The 17870-nt window shown below is 40.5% G+C and overlaps 1 protein-coding gene across 1 annotated transcript in view; it reads left to right on the plus strand.

The window, feature by feature from the left end:
* The window catches only part of LOC114651038 (protein Atg16l2-like), a 223058-nt gene that overhangs the window by 200012 nt on the left and 5176 nt on the right, over nt 1-17870 (plus strand). Inside the window, exon 17 of the mRNA XM_028800993.2 lies at nt 17580-17681. Within this exon, the coding sequence (XP_028656826.2) occupies nt 17580-17681 (102 nt within the window). The remainder of the gene's footprint in view (nt 1-17579; nt 17682-17870) is intronic.

The following is a 17870-nucleotide window of genomic DNA, read 5'->3' on the forward strand; positions in this document are numbered from 1 at the left end:
AATGAAACATTTTAGTATTTTATTGTAGGCTGATTTTAACTATGTGTTTTTATTAATTGTCTTGTGCATCGTATTTTCGTTCTGCAGCACATCTTGGATGTTCTGCTGAATGACAAATAAAATTGAACTGATTGATTGATTGATTTCCCCAGGTTTGGATACTTTTCCTCTGTGAGTAAGTTCCAAAACTGTCCATGAGCCCCATACTTCAGCTGAATGTCATCCTGTAGTGTGAAAATCTCATCCTCCACTGTAGAGAAGTTTTAGGTGAAACAGTGTTACAATTTTTGATGCGGGTGAATCACCCTCAACATCTTCCCTAAATGGATAGCACTTAAATGTAGCGATTGGCTAAAGTAAAGCTGAGTCTTGAAACCGTGTGTCAAAGTCAGACAGACAAATTTCAATCTGCTCTGTGTAGCGTATGCTGTTAAGTTGCGCACACGCCTTCCATTACGTCTCCAGCTCTGACGCAAGGTTTTGGATGTTCCCCAAATCAAGGCTCTGCAGCTTTGAGGACAGATGTTGCATTTTTCATTTGAAAGCATTAACTGAGCTAATCATATTGACCATGGTTTTCTCTTTTCCTTGCAGCTGTAAATTAAGCTCATTCAACATGTTGGTCAGATCGGGAAAAAAATGCCAAGTCTAGCAGCCATTGATCATTATTAAGTTGCTTGTATTCTGCATGTTTAATGACAAGGAGAAACTCCTTTTTCTCCGTCCATGGGTCTTGAAATCTCAGCAGGAATTTCTCCCTAGTCATCTGCCTCAACGAAGGCCTCTTTTATCATCTCTCCATCTTGGAAGGACTTCTTATGCTTAATGATCGAGTGACTCACCCGGAACGATGCTTCGGTGTGTCTGCCTTTGCTTTTGAATTCAGCCGAGTGAAAAATGACGGCTGTCCGATTAACTGAGATTTTAGTTCCCTCTCTTTTCTCTTTCTCAGATCGCTTTTCGGAAGTCAGTTTCGTAGTTTTTATGAACAGTTTGAAAGTGCCTTTCCGCATTTTCCTTCTTTGGAATAACAATGATAGATAGACGGATCAGACAAACACACTTCGATTGTGACATTGTGAGAGAAAAAAATCTTCTTCCAATTCCACATCCAGCCCATAACCAACAAATTTTTTTTAAATCCCTTCTTTAGTCGATATAAATTGGAAGGCTAACTAGATCACTTAGATAGCCGGAGTTTTGCAGTAGCTCGCGCGTTTGATCGTGCGTGCGGGATGTGTGTTAGAAGAAAAGAGATCTCAGACTGGCCGCCCTGTATGCCAATCAAGTGGCAAATGCCATAGGGAGGATATATGATAGACTAACATTTAAAAAAAAATTTTTGAATGCAACGCGATCTACCTGCACTACCTTTCCGATCTACCGGTCGATCACGATCAACATATTGGGCACCCCTGGTGTACAGTATATCTTGTCACTGTAAGTAGTTTGCACTGTTCAAACATACATGTTACCTACTCTAGGTATTGGCTTCAAAAGCTTTGTTGTGAAAAACTGAGATTTGGAACTTTGTGTTATTTGTGCATCTTTATTTTGTAAAGATGTTATTTATTTTTACTCATTTTTTATTTATTATTTGGAAATAGCAGAATTTGCACATTATTTTATATTTTTGTCTGTCTTATTACAACATTTCTAAAAAAATAAATAATTTATTATGATCAAACAGTTACTCAGTACTTGAGTAGTCTTTTCAGCAAGTACTTTTTTACTCTTACTTGAGTAATTTTTTGGATGACTACTTTTTACTTCTACTTGAATAATATTATTTTGAAGTACAGCTACTCTTACTTGAGTACAATTTTTGGCTACTCTACCCACCTCTGGCTAAATGTAAACTGGATTAAGAGCAGGCAAAAACATTGATAACACATTCTGCCTCTTTAAACATGTCTCCTTAAGATGGTTGTCAGCCACCTTTTCTTCCTTCTAATTTTCTTTCCCTTCAAACCAGATTGTTAAGAAGTTTTGACTTGCCACTCCCCTCTTGTCTTACCATTTAGTACAATTAAAGAAGGTAGGGTTGCAGACAAGGTGTACTGAGGCTTCACTAACTGTGCTGCTACATAAAAAGCATATATGGTATGTGCAATATTACTGAAGTTGGTGAATAATTATTGCTTACACAGTGAGTTTGGATGAAAAGTATAAAACTGAAGTCTAGGGAAGTCAGCTAAAATTGATAGATTAGGATAAGAGTACAAAATCACAACATGATATAAACGTGCTGCTCACCCTTTGTGGAACTGAAATTGTATCACCCTCCCCTGACAATGCATACAGAAGAAAATTCAGCAAAATTCACCCTCTGAACTAGAAAGAGACTTGAAAGGGTAACCACAACTGGTACTAAGATAATGCTGTGGGAACTCTTCTCATCAGCTGAGACTAAGCAGCTCATTAGATCTGATAGCTAAATTGATAGAGCAAAGTACTGGAAAATGTTGCAAGGAATTTTTAATCTACTGAATAATTGAAGCTTAAAAGATCCATTTCAGCAGAGCAGTTATCCCTGGCACATGGCCTAATGAAGGTTGGAAAATAAAGATAAATGTTCTTGAACAAACCAAACTCTTGGTACAATTTAGGACCACATGTTGTGTCCTAGATGTATTATTTTGACTTGAGCAAAAATTTGAAAGTTTTTAAGTGGTTGAAATTTGAATAATTTGTCACATGTTTAAAAGTGGGGTTTTTTTTATTAATTTTAAAAATACATTGTTTGTTCTTGTAGCATATAATAAGATTTAAGATAACCCGGGTACATACATGAAAAAAGACTTAAAATGACCAAATACGTAAATTTTTTAAGGCAAGTATGATATCAGATATTAATCTGTGACTTAACATTGCAGAAATATTGTAAGGAAATGTGTATATGTCACTTTAGAAATCAATTAAAAAAGTAAACAAACTATTAGTGAGAGTCGGCCATTTTAAAAGTTCTCCGGCCCTTCACCTGATCTTGGCAAATTTCTGTCCCTCTGTGATAACCTTTCATCCCTTAGGAGCATAGTTTCTTCTAGCTCATGTTGTAATTAGCACAAAAAATAGTTTCATTTTGAGAATTCACAATTTTTGATTACGTTTTTTTTTCAGGATTTAGACAAATAATCTATCATTTTAAATTGGAAAAATGTGCAGCTGTAAAGACGAGGATACATTTACCGTTATCGCTGAACCAGATTTCTGCAAGCTAGAATATACATACAATACAATACAATTTATTTTTGCATAGCCCAAAATCACACAAGAAGTGCCACAATGGGCTTTAACAGGCCCTGTCTGTTGACAGCCCCCCAGCCTTGACTCTCTAAGAAGACAAGGAAAAACTCCCAAAAAAAAACCCTTGTAGGGAAAAAATGGAAGAAACCTTGGGAAAGGCAGTTCAAAAAGAGACCCCTTTCCAGGTAGGTTGGGCGTGCAGTGGGTGTCAAAAACAAGGGGGGTCAATACAATACAATACACAAAACAGAACAAATCTTCAATACAGTATAAAAATAAAAATTTTACAAATACGGAGCAGAATTTAACAGTAGATGATATCACATAATATGATTTGGATTTGTTTAGAGTCCTGGAGACCTCAGACATCAAGCTGCCTCCCCCATTTGGCCATTCCACAGCTGAAACAGAGCTGGGCCAGCCAATCCGATGAAAGGACCCTTCTACCCCACGATTCCTGCTATCCTCCATCAGGGATGACTTTACCTTAGGCAGGCAAAACAACTTGGCAGGTGGGCCGTGGCACCAAGTGCCACATTTGAGTACCAAGAAGAGAAACAGAATAGGTGAGGGTTAGTAACAAATTATAACTATCATGTTACTTATGTTTTAATGCTAATGACTAACAACAGAGATTCAGTCTGTACAGTTAATCAGCATCTCTAGTCAGGATATGCTAAACTGAAGTAGTGAGTCTTCAGCTGGGATTTAAAAGCTGAGACCGAAGGGGCATCTCTTATAGTAACAGGCACACCATTCCACAATTTAGGGGCCCTGTAACTAAAAGCTCGACCTCCCACTGTTATTTTATTAATCCTTGGAATCATAAGCAGACCAGCATCTTGAAATCTTAATGTGCGCTCTGGTTTGTAAGTTATGATAAGTTCAGACAAGTAAGCCAGACCTTGGCCATTTAATGCTTTATATGTTAAAAGGAGGATTTTCAAAACTGCCCTAAACTTAACCGGGAGCCAGTGTAAGGATTTAAGAATTGGAGTTATGTATTCGTATTTTCTTGTTCTTGTAATAATTCATGCAGCAGCATTTTGGATTAACTGGAGACTGTATAAAGAACAGTTTGAGCATCCAGTGAACACCGCATTGCAGTAGTCAATCCTACTAGAAATGAATGCATGAATTAATTTCTCAGAATCCTGTTTATTTAGAAAGCGCCTTAATCTCCCAACATTTCTAAGATGAAAGAAACATTATTTGGACAACTTTGTAATATGCGCTTTAAATGACATGCTAGAGTCAAAGATAACTCCTAGATTAAAAAATTAATGGTGATTCCAACTGAGTTAAATGATGACAAAATATTGTTGTGGTCAGCGTCATTCCCTCCAACAATTAACATCTCTGTTTTATCTGTGTTTAAAGACAAGTAGTTCTCATCCATCCACTCCTTTAATTCACTAACACAACTAATTAAAGACAACATCGTAGAAACTTCATTTGATCTAAATGAAAGGTATAACTGGGTGTCATCTGCATATGGGTGAAAATTAACATTATGTTTCCTAATGATAGATCCCAGTGGAAGTATGTAAAGTGAAAACAGTAAAGGTCCCAGTACTGAGCCCTGCGGGACACCATATCTCACTTCTGTGTATAATGATGGAGTACTGTCAGCACATTTCTGTACATATTGGAATCGATTTGATAAATAAGAACTAAACCAAACGAGCACAGTGCCTGTAAGGCCAACATCATTTTCTAGCTTGTGCAGTAAAATAGAATGGTCAATGCTGCACTTAAGTCTAACAACATAATTACAGTGGATTTTCCTTCATCAGAGGATATCAGAATGTCATTTACAACCCGCGTTAGTGCTGTTTCTGTACTATGATCAGTGCGGAAACCAGACTGGAATTTCTCAAATAAATTGTAATGCGTAAGGTGTGACTGAAGCTCATTGGCGACTAATTTTTCTGTTATTTTAGGGAGAAAGGGTAAATTTGAAATAGGCCTATAATTATTTAGTATGTGTGGGTCTAGGTCTAACTTTTTAAGTAATGGTTTAATGACTGACACTTTTAGTGCATCAGGTACTGTACCATATAATAATGCCTGTTTAGAATACGCACTGCAAGAACATCCATTGCACTTTTTACTAGTTGTGTTGGCACTGGCTCTAGGGAGCAAATAGTGGGTTTCATTTTAGAAATTAAAGTTAAAACTTCCTGCTCAGTTATAGGATTAAAATGACAAAGGGGTCAGTGCTAGGGCCGCTGCTATTTTTAATATATATAAATGATTTAGATAGGAGTATAAGTAACAAGCTGGTTAAGTTTGCAGATGATACCAAGATAGTGGATTAGCAGATAATTTGGAATCCATTATATCATTACAGAAGGACTTGGATAGCATACAGGCTTGGGCAGATTTGTGGCAGATGAAATGTAATGTCAGTAAATGTAAAGTATTACACATAGGAAGTAAAAATGTTAGGTTTGAATACATAATGGGTGGTCGGAAAATCGAGAGTACACCTTATCAGAAGGATTTAGGAGTCATAGTGGACTCTAAGCTATCGACTTGCCGACAGTGTTCAGAAGCCATTAAGAAGGCTAACAGAATGTTAGGTTATATAGCACGATGTATGGAGTACAAGTCCAAGGAGGTTATGCTCAACCTTTATAATACACTGGTGAGGCCTCATCTTGAGTAGTGTGTGCAGTTTTGGTCTCCAGGCTACAAAAAGGACATAGCAGCACTAGAAAAGGTCCAGAGAAGAGCAACTAGGCTGATTCCAGGGCTACAGGGGTTGAATTATGAGGAAAGATTAAAAGAGCTGAGCCTATACAGTTTAAGCAAAAGAAGATTAAGAGGTGACATGATTGAAGTGTTTAAAATTATGAAGGGAATTAGTACAGTGGATCGAGACTGTTATTTTAAAATGGGTTCATCAAGAACACAGGGAAACAATTGGAAACTTGTTAAGGGTAAATTTTGCACAAACATTAGGAAGTTTTTCTTTACATAAGAACGATAGACACTTGGAATAAGCTGCCAAGTAGCGTGGTAGACAGTAAGACGTTATCAAAAATCGACTTGATGATTTTTTGGAAGAAATAAGTTGATAGAACTGGTGAGCTTTGTTGGGCTGAATGGCCTGTTCTTGTCTAGAGTGTTCTAATGTTTTATAGTGCTGAATGCAATGTGAGGCAGGGTCTGCTAAGCTAGTATGCAGTTTGTACTGTGATGCTGAGATCTGGGATCTTATATTTTTAATTTTCTCATTGAAGAAGTTCATAAAGTCTGTACTGCTAATATCTGTTGGTATTTTGCACTGTAGATCTGAATTCCCATTTGTTAATTTAGCAACTGTTCTAAACAGTACCCTAGGATTTTTATTATTGCTATATATTATTGTAGAATAGTATTCTGAGTGATCTTTAAAGAGACTGCCGATCCTAATGTGATGTGGGAGACTTTCCGGGACAAGACCCTGAAGGTTCCTGAGGGTTGTGTTGGTGTTGCCGATGTTCCCAGAAGGAGATGTTTCATCTCGCAGGGCACCCTGGATAGCATTGAGAGGAGTCGCAGCGCACGAATCAATGACAACTCCAGTCTGTACCAGGAACTGAGAGGGATGGCTGCAAGGACTCTGAGGGCAGATAAAGAGGCATTTGTTAGAGGAATCTGTGAGCAAGTGACACACCATCTGTGGTCTAGCGACCCACGTCCTGCTTACAGAGGAATTGAAGCATTACACACATCTGAATCTGTTCCTCAGAGAGTCACAGTCAGGGCAGCTGATGGAACGGTCCTTATGGATGACACTGCAGTTGTGACCCGCTGGGCTGGCTACTTTGAGCAGTTGTTCAAAGTTGATCCTCCGGCTTGGACGTTGGATATCTCTGGGTCCCTGGTTCTTGAGGCTGATCCTCCAATTAGCTGTGAACCACCCAATCTCACTGAGATTGCACAGGTGGTGAACCAGCTGAGGGTTGGGCTGCAGGCTGCAGGGATCTGTGGTATCCGGGGTGAATTTCTCCAGGCTGGTGGAAGGCTGACCTCCTGGCATTGCAAGCAATCTTTGCTTCCATTTGGGAGACTGGCATCATCCCAACTGACTGGAAAACAGGACTTGTCGTCCCTATCTGGAAAGGGAAGGGTGATCGCCTGGATTGCAGCAACTGCAGGGGGATAACACTGCTTTCGGTGCCAAGTAAGGTCCTTGCTAGGGTCGTCCTCAATAGGATCCGTGATTACTTGCTCACCTACCAGCGACCGGAACAGTCTGATTTTACGCCTAAGAAGTCTACTATCGACCGCATCCCGGCACTGAGGGTTCTCATGGAGCGCAAATGCGAATATCGGCAGAGTTTCTTTGCAGCCTTTGTCGATTTTCGCAAAGCGTTCAACTCAATTGATCGTGCTGCCCTGTGGGACATCCTGAGGATTCGCGGGATCCCCTCGAGGTTGCTGGATATCATGGCCGGCCTGTACACTGGTACTGTGAGTGCTGTGCAGAGTGGAGGCAGGACCTCTGCGTTTTTCCCAGTTGATTCTGGGGTTCGTCAGGGGTATGTTCTTGCTCCTACTCTGTTCAATGCTTGTATGGACTGGGTGTTGGGCAAGGTCGTGGGATCCAGCGGCTGTGGGGCATCTGTTGGTGAAGAAAGGTTCACGGATCTTGACTTTGCTGACGATGCTGTGATCTTCGCGGAGTCAATGGAGGCTCTGATCGGGGTGCTCGAGAGACTAAGCGAGGAGTCTGAGTGTCTGGGCTTGCGAGTGTCCTGGATAAAAATCAAGATCCAGGGCTTTAATGACCTCTTGGGCACAGCCATCAGCAGTGTGTCTGTTTGTGGAAAGAGTGTTGACCTTGTTGAGAGGTTTACGTACCAGTGCAGTGACATTCATGTCTCTGGTGACTCTTCCTATGAAGTCAGTAGACAGATTAGGAGGGCATGGGCGGTCATGAGGTCACTGGAAAGGGGTGTGTGGCACTCCCGATATCTATGCAAAAGGACGAAGGTCCAAGTCTTTAGAGTCCTGGTGCTTCCTGTCTTGCTATATGGTTGCGAGACATGGACGCTATCCAGTGACCTGAGACGAAAACTGGACTCCTTTGGTACTTTGTCTCTCCGGAAAATCCTTGGGTACTGTTGGTTTGACTTTGTGTCGAATAAGCGGTTGCTTATGGAGTCCCGAATGAGGCACATTACCTGCATTGTGAGGGAGCGTCAGTTACGGCACTACGGCCATGTGGTGCGTTTCCCTGAGGGTGATCTAGCTCGTAAGATCCTCATTGTTGGGGACCCAAGTGGCTGGACCAGACCAAGGGGTCACCCACGTAACACCTGGCTGCAGCAGATAGATGGTCATTTCCGGAGGGTGGGACTGGACCGTGTGTTTGCCTGGGGGGTTGCAAACTGGGATCCTGAGTTGATTCATTGTGTAGTGGGTGCGGCAACACACTGTACCAGTGCATGCTCCCCAACTTGACTTGACTTGATTTAAAAGAGAGCTTTTTTATATTTTTTAACACTCTCTGTCCATGCAATTTGAAAGACATGTAGCTTTGTTGTTCTCCATCTGCGCTCCAGTTTTCGACACTCTAATTTAAGAGCTTGAGTGTTTTCATTAAACCAGGGAGAGTTTCTATGTACTTTGATCACTTTTGTTTTAAGGGGAGCCACTGCGTCCAGAGCATCTGTCAAGGTCACATTATAATGTGATGTTAGCTGATCTAAATTGTTTTCCACATTTACATTTAATGTTAACTGATCTAAATGGTTTTCCACAATTACACTCGACTTACTCAAAGTATCTATAAATTTTGAAGCAGAATTACAATCTAGATGTCGCACTGTCTTTGTTTTAATCTGTGAGTGTGTTGGCAAGGACAGGACTAAATCAAATGTAATTAAGTAGTGATCAGAAATAACTTCATTTAATGGAGTAATATTTAAATTTTGAGTTTCAACTTTGTAAGTTATAATTAAATCTAATGTGTGGTTATGATTATGAGTTGGACCTTGGACAATCTGACAAAATCCTACTGAATTCAACAAATAAGTAAAACATTTGCTAAAAGCGTCAGTTTCCACATCAATGTGTACATTAAAATCCTCCATCAGTACTACGTGATCATAATTTATAGCCAAATCAGATAAAAGGTTGCTAAATTCAGTCATGAACAAGGAATATGGCCCTGGTGGTCTGTAGACTAGCACTATAATTGTGTTGGAATCTGTTTTAATATTTAAAATGAATGCCTCAAAGGATGTAAAGTCACCTAAATTTTTAGACGTGATTTGCATTTTGTTACAATGAATTATTTCAAGGCCTCATCCTCGACTAGAATCTCTAGACTTATGAAGGAACAAGTATCTGGTGACGCCTCAGCTAGGGGAACAGTGTCACATTTATTAAGCCAGGTTTCAGTGAGAAGACACAGATCAGATTTTGTACTTAATATAATATCATTTACCAAAACAGCTTTACTGCCCAGAGAGCGAATGTTCAATAAACAGCATTTAAAACTGCATGCTTCTTTCTGAACTGGTGATATATTTTTTGTTTTAATTTGAAGTAAATTTCTATTATAGATGCCCCTGGTGGAGGGTCTGGTTTTATCCCTTGGTCTAATTATACACCTTATTTTTTGGTTATCAAGTAATTTAAGGTTTGCATCAAGACTAAATTTACTGGATGCCCCACAACAGGGATTATGGGTAACAGCTTCAGAATAGTAACAGGTGGGATAAAGAACAGCCTGTGATTTAAGATCACATGACTGTGGCCTAGATGGTGCTCTAATCAGTCAACCAGGCAGTTTTGCTGCCTTATTTTGGGATAATACATAAGATCCCCTCCAGTTAGGATGAAGACCATCTCTTTTGAAAAATCCAGGCCTTTCCCAAAAATCATCCCAATTGTTCACAAACACTATGCTTTTATTTGCACACCAGGTTTCTAGCCAGCAGTGAAGGGAATGCAATCTGCTATAAATCACACCCCCTCTATATAATCTTGGTAAGGGGCCAGATACAACTAAATTCCGACATTTTCTTTTAGCTTTGGTGCATAGAGAGATGAAGTTTCTCTTTAATACCTCAGATTGCTGTAAATAAATATCATTAGTGCCAACATGCAGCAATAAGGTAGATACTTCATCGTCGGCAACACGGTCTAATGTCTATGTCAGAAATCTTGGCCCCTGCGAGACATTTAACATTAACTGCTGGTTTAACATAATTTGGAATTCTAACATTCCGCACTATGGAATTGCCAATAATGGGCACTTTCTTATTCTCAGTTACCACAAGCACGCTGCAGAGTGCTGAGAATCTGTTCTGGGTCCGAATTGGTGACTTGGGTGCCAAGGGACTAAATTTTGGCTTCTTAGACCCCCGTCTTACTGTTACCCACTCGCCCTGTGGCTGAATTGGTGCTGCTAACTTCGGCCATGCACTGACTACAGTGGGATCTGAAGAGACTGGAGCCGAATCAGAAGTAGCCGAATTGTCTAAACAAACCGAGTCGATCCAATTTTCGGTTTGCCTAATTACTATCAGGTTCCTAACGCGGTCCTCCAATTCGGGTATTTTCCTGACCAACTCTAAATTAACTAAACACTGTTTACACTGTTGGCCAGAAAACCTGAATTGTACATGCTGCAGGACACACAACATATAAACGTGCCCTTGACGGACAGAGAGCAGATAGAACTTACGTTTAGCGCTGATATCATCTTCTCCGTTTTTGTAGTAACTTCGGTGCATCAGCACTTTCCACATTCAGCTGAATCACTAAGAGACCGTCAGCTTTAAGTTAATATACTGGTGAGGAGATCCGACAGATCAAAGAGCAAAGAACAGAGAGGAGAGCTGACCTTGAGAGACAAAAATAGCAAATTATGCAACTCCAAGCTAAGATGATGTAGCAGACAATTGCCGATTGGTGGTGCACATGTGTAAAATATGAAGTTATGCCCATAGAGAAAGACTGTTTCAACCACTGGAAAACTTATCAGGGGATTGAGCCCACTTTGCTACTTGAGTCTGCAATATGTACAACAGATAAGGACAAACTTTTTGACTGTCATCAATCACGGAGTTCTGTCTGGAGACATTTTTCCACTTTCCAAAATTAAACTGGAAGAAACAATCTAAACCTGAAGGACCAAATGGGCACTTTCATTTGAGTAAGTTTACTTGTATTTGGACAGCAATCAGGCACATGATTCAAACTCATCACACTAGATCTGTGAAGCAGCATCAGTAACGATTGTTCTACTTTGCCATTATATAACAGCTACTAATCTCTACAGTATTTAATTTGCTAGTAAATGACTTTGCCATTTTTATTATTCTTCTATTATTCTTCAGTTGCAGTAAAGTGACCTATGTGAAATAAGTTTGTAACTGCTGTTGGCTTCAGTAACAAACAATCAGGAACACTTTTTTTTCCTGATTGGCTACAAGTTGTCTTCCATTGAAAAATGAGTGCTACAAACACAACAGTCCACAATCAGTAGGTCTTCCATTCAAGTGTTCACATCCAACCTTAGCACTACAAGACATAACCATAAGGAAATCATTAAAACTGTAAATGCTTTGTTTTCTAAATGTATGGAGCATCTCTGGAGAGATCTTAAAATGGCTGTACACCAACGCTTCCCATCCAACCTGATGGAGCTTGAGAGGTGCTGCAAAGAGGAATGGGCGAAACTGGCCAAGGATAGGTGTGCCAAGCTTGTGGCATCATATTCAACAAGACTTGAGGCTGTAATTGCTGCCAAAGGTGCATCAACGAAGTATTGAGCAAAGGCTGTGAATACTTATGTACATGTGATTTCTCAGTTTTGTTATTTTTAATAAATTTGCAAAAACCTCAAGTAAACTTTTTTCACGTTGTCATTATGGGGTGTTGTGTGCAGAATTCTGAGGAAAAGAATTTAATCCATTTTGGAATAAGGCTGTAACATAACAAAATGCAGAAAAACTGATGCGCTGTGAATACTTTCTGGATGCACTGTATGACAATGCAACTACTACTACTAAAAGGTGGAAGTGATGAATTACTACCAGTGACATCAGTGCATTCAGGAAATGTGAGGCACTGTCCTCCATCTCCCAGCAGAAATTGCTGTTATGCAAAAATGAAATAAGTGGTAAACCCATCTCAATAATTTAACATATTGTTAAAATTTATAACAAAATTCTATTCTATTTTTCCAATTTTCTATTATATGCTCCATGCAAATTCTTATGTGGAGAAATATTTGTTTTGGGGTATGTGAAATCTTCTTTGTTCCTGGTGCCATTAGAATGTTTACGGGTGGCTCAGGCATGCCCTTGGCTTCTTCAGTGTTCTAAGCATACCTTTGCTTATGTGTGTTTTTAGCTCCACTTTGAGGCTTGAAGGTTTTGTTGACATTTTATGAGCGAATTTAAAAGACTGCAGTGGGCTGGCACCCTGCCCGGGGTTTGTTTCCTGCCTTGCGCCCTGTGTTGGCTGGGATTGGCTCCAGCAGACCCACATGACCCTGTAGTTAGGATATAGCGGGTTGGATAATGGATGGATGGATTTAAAAGATGCATAAACTTACGCATCTTGCTGTTTTAGAGTACTCGTCATCAACATCATGAACTTACATAGTTTCTGCTTTTTGTGTTGAATATTTGATGTTGATTTTGAGGTATCTTTTAATATTGTCCTTTGCTTTTTATACTTAATGATAATATGATGATAGAGTTCATTTTGTGTGATTTTTATAGAATTATTCAGCTGATGTTGTATCATCATTAGTGCTGGTAGTTTAACACATTGTGAAACATGATCTCTCTCCTTCGCTCCATCATGTGAGGGTTACTAAAGGTAGTCTCCTTCTCAGCTGTCCTCTAACACTGCTGCCACAACACCAGATTTCCACATCTTCCATTGTTCCTTTCAAGTCCAATGATCTTTTTTTCCTGCAGCATCCTCTGCCTTCACATTTATGCTGCCAGCTCCATGTCACGCCATTATTTGGGGTCAGATGCAGCCCAAACTGCCCTTACTTTTCCCAACACTTTGAGATGATCTAAGCCATGATCCTTGCCAAAGCTTGTTGACAACCATGTACCGAGGTCAATAGATTTAAGAGGAGTTAGTCATACAACTTCTGCTCTTTCAGTGCTTGATCATCTCTCTCTCTCTCCCTGTTACACACACACACACACACGTGCACACACACACACACACACACACGCACACACACCCACACACTACAGAGTTCCTGAGGATGGCTATAATCCTTCCAACCACATCTCTTTGGTTAATGTTGCCTCACAAGAATTTTAACATTAAAAATACCATTGTTTGCTACAGCTGTTATAGAAATATTAACATGTTTATTCATACTCTAGCATTTTGATACTTTGATTTTAATTATCTTTTGTCACCTGAATTTTTCTTTGAATTTCCTTAATCCTTGTTAGGAGAAATTGTAGAAGCATTTTAATAACTGGTAATTTTATTACGTAGTATTTAAGGCTTTGAACTTCAAACCCTGAGGTTGTGGGTTCAAATCCTGCTACTGACATTGTGTGACCCTGAGCAAATCACTTGACCACCCTGTGCTCCAATTGGAAAACCAAAAAACCAATTGTATCATAAATGTAAGTCTCCTTGGTTAAAGGCATCAGCCATAGCAAAATGTAAATGTATTGTCACACACGTGCGCATGGAAAACAGCTGAAGGGCCTAAACACTAGTAATTCTATGCTAGACCAGTGTACTGACTATCTCAGTCCCTTGCAGACCTTTCCCAGGAAATCCTGCCTGTTGCCGGCCCCAAGGATGATGTCACTTCCGGGCACGGGGACGCCACTCCCAGTTCCTGCACCGACAACGTAATTTCCTTTACGGGGTGTTAAAACTGCCATCTTGTCTCCATACAGGCAGTTCTGTTCTGGACTCTGACCTAAGCACATCATACTACCAAACCAAACCAACGCAACTTTAGCAGCCGAGAAAATAATATACGGGTGGCTGCCCCAACTCTTTATGATGTCGCCAACTCATTCTTATCATAGTATGTAAAATGTTTTTTTCTCCCACAGAGGAATAGCAGTCAGGAAAATAAGAAATAGGGACAAGAATAGAGAGAAAGAGTAAGACAAATGTTGTTAGTTAACTAGGAAGGTTCTGAAGCCAAAAAGTAGAACAACATCTATATATATAATTCACTAAGCCGCCGCCAGAGCAAGCAAGACACCCATGAAAGCACACAGGAAGGAGCCACGCCCACCAACTCTAAGACCATTAGATACGACGAAAACTCGCAGAGCCACGCCCACCAACTCGGACGCAGCAACTCACCAAACACGACGTCATTGGATACGACGACAACTCGCCAAACCACGCCCACCAACTCGGACGCAGCAACTCACAACACCGGGCGTCATTCACGTTCGTCTCTGCTAGACTCCACATGCACCTCTGAGCCATGTTGACTTTTCATTAGTCAGCCTCAATGGAACCTCGGTTCACACAGAGGCAGCGCCAGAGAGAGACAGAAGCACACACGCATGCAGCGCGAGAGAGAGAGCCGCGCACACACACAGGCAGCACCAGAGAGAGACAGAGGCTCACACACAGGCAGCCCGAGAGAGAGAGCCGCGCACACACACAGGCAGCGCCAGAGAGAGACAGAGGCACACACACAGGCAGTGCGAGAGACGGCCGCGCACACACGCAGGCAGCCCGAGAGAGAGAGCCGCGCACACACACAGGCAGCGCCAGAGAGAGACAGAGGCACACACACAGGCAGCGCGAGAGAGAGAGCTGCGCTCACAGACAGGCAGCGCGAGAGAGAGAGCCGCGCACACACACAGGCAGCACCAGAGAGAGACAGACGCACACACACAGGCAGCCCGAGAGAGAGAGCCACGCACACACACAGGCAGCGCCAGAGAGAGACAGACACACACGCACAGGCAGCCCGAGAGAGAGAGAGCTGTGCACACACACAGGCAGCGCCAGAGAGAGAACCGCGCACACACACAGGCAGTGCCAGAGAGAGACAGAGGTACACACACAGGCAGCGCGAGAGAGAGACAGACGCACACACACAGGCAGTGCCAGAGAAAGACAGATGCACACACACAGGCAGCCCGAGAGAGAGACCCGCACACACACAGGCAGCGCGAGAGAGAGACAGATGCACACACACAGGCAGAGCGAGAGAGAGGGGGCTGGACTCATAAGGTAGGAAGGCAGTTAAAGAATGCACTGGGCTTGATTTTGTTTTCACTTCTGTTTACAGCGATCGGTTCGTAGTGAGCATTGTTGCAATGTTACTTTTCTTGTTGGTTTATTAAATTACGGATTTTTTCAAATGTTCATTTTTTTCCCTGTGCTTAAAACTCATTAAAAAAAAAAGTGTTTTTAGCCAGCGGTTGGTAGCGCTATAGCGCAAACTATTGCAGTGTTAGCTTTCTCTGTTGTTCAAGGTTTTCTCAGTGTTATTCAATTTTTTTACATTTAGTTTACTATTACTAATTGGTTTAATTAACCAATTAGTAATTTAGTTTACTATTACTAATTGGTTTAATTAACTATATTTGTGCTTGGAAACTTAAAATATATATTTACATACAGTTCGTACAGTCTGGAACTGATTAATTGTATTTACATACAATCCAATGGGAGAAATTGCTTCGGTTCACGACCAAATCGGTTTACGACCAGAGTTTTAGAACGAATTATGGTCATGAACCAAGGTTCCACTGTATTCTTTTCGGTTATGATGCACGACCGCGTCCACCATCACAAACTGTTTTATATGCCATGCTCTTAGAGTTGGTGGGCGGGTCTCCGTGAGTTTCTCTTGCGAGCGGGCACATGACCAGGCGGTGTGTATGCTTCGAGAGCGAGGGTGGACGCGACAGCACCATCTAAGAAGAATCATATTTGTTGCGGATGTGAATCGCTGTATGCAGCGTGTAAAACAATTTGTTTGTCGCTGATGTGAATCGCTGTATGCAGCGTGTAAAACAGTTTGCAAGGGGTATTCCATGGTCTTAGCAGTGTCTATACTTCGATGTGAATCGCTGTATGCAGCGTGTAAAACAGTTTGCGAGGGGTATTCCATGGTCTTAGCAGTGTCTATACTTCGATGTGAATCGCTGTATGCAGTGTGTAAAACGCTGTATTGTATGTTGCCCTCTCCAGAGTTACATGTTTTCATTCACCTACAGTCGTATCCTCAAAACCAACCCCATTTGGACAACTGTGTCTTTCAAGAATTGTTCACCCATCAATACATAATTATGCGGTGTATGCTACGCCGCGGGTTGGCTAGTTCTAAATAACAAAGCCCAAAGTGCTAATCAAGCCCAAGTGAAAAAGAGAGCTACAATAAGATTTGCATCTACTGAAAAGAATTACTATAGCTGTATGTGGGAATTTTGATTTGAATAGAATCCACTGAAAGTAGGTCGCCATTCTGCTCCATTTGCTGATCAGCTGTTATAGTACTGTCCTACAATACTATTGAATGCTGTTTGTTTTCTTTAAATAATGTTCACTACTTCTCATGACCTGGTATTTTTGGGGATTTTTTTCTGTTGATAAAAAAATGTTTATCACGTTCTGCTATGTATCAGTTGAATGTGTTTAATAAAATTTTGATTACAAAAAACAAAAAGTAGTTTGCTACCATCTCATATAGGCAAATAGTAATGATGTAATATATGACTATGTATGGGTATAGTGATTGTAAACAATATGGCTGTTACCATGAGCGAACACACAAAATATTAACAATAATAAATTTTTGACCAAGTCAAACTTTACAAATAAAAAAAATCTTATAATCATGACAGTCTTGTATATTATTTAATGTAGGTAAATTAACTCATTTCAACAAGACACTTATACGGTCTTGTGTTTTTTTTATCTTTCATTGGTAAATAGGTCTGAATGTTTTTTCTAAAAGTGTTTTGCCTACGGGCATATATTAAAATAAGCCTAAGTACTTACTGCAGCAGTCCATTACATCATCTAGTCATACACACATGGCTTTTGAATGTGGTGTGAATTTAGAATCACCAATCAACTTCACGTGCACATATAGGGAATGAAAATAACCAGAGCAGACAAGCCACACATGGACACATTTGGCTGACAAAAGCAAATGTGAACATCAGTAATTGATGGCAGATGAGTAGAATATGGCATACCCTTTGCTCATTGCTCTCTCTAGTTTGAGGGTTTTAGATTTCTAGTCAACCTATTAAAATTTAATAAGAGAAAGTAACCAAAAGCAAAACAAAAATGATACTAATAAGAAGGCTATCTGTTAATTCTTTACAATCTTGTATTTTCAGCCCGGATGGTGGTTATGCAGTTGCAGGCTCTTCAGATGGTGCTCTTTACATATGGAATGTGACCAAAGAACAATTGGAAACATGTTTATCACAACAGCACAGGTATGATCTAAACCATGAATGTAGCACTGGAAAACCTTGTTTGTTTCTAAAAGTGCTGATTTTGAGCTTTCTAACAATGAAATCTTATCTATCCTAGCAAGAGTCTCAGTAAAAAAAGATCTTGTCCTTCCAGTAAGACATCATAGGCATGTGTATACATATCAGAATAATTTATATGGAATTCAACCC

Source organism: Erpetoichthys calabaricus, chromosome 4, assembly GCF_900747795.2.
Source record: "Erpetoichthys calabaricus chromosome 4, fErpCal1.3, whole genome shotgun sequence".
NCBI classification, from domain to species: domain Eukaryota; kingdom Metazoa; phylum Chordata; class Cladistia; order Polypteriformes; family Polypteridae; genus Erpetoichthys; species Erpetoichthys calabaricus.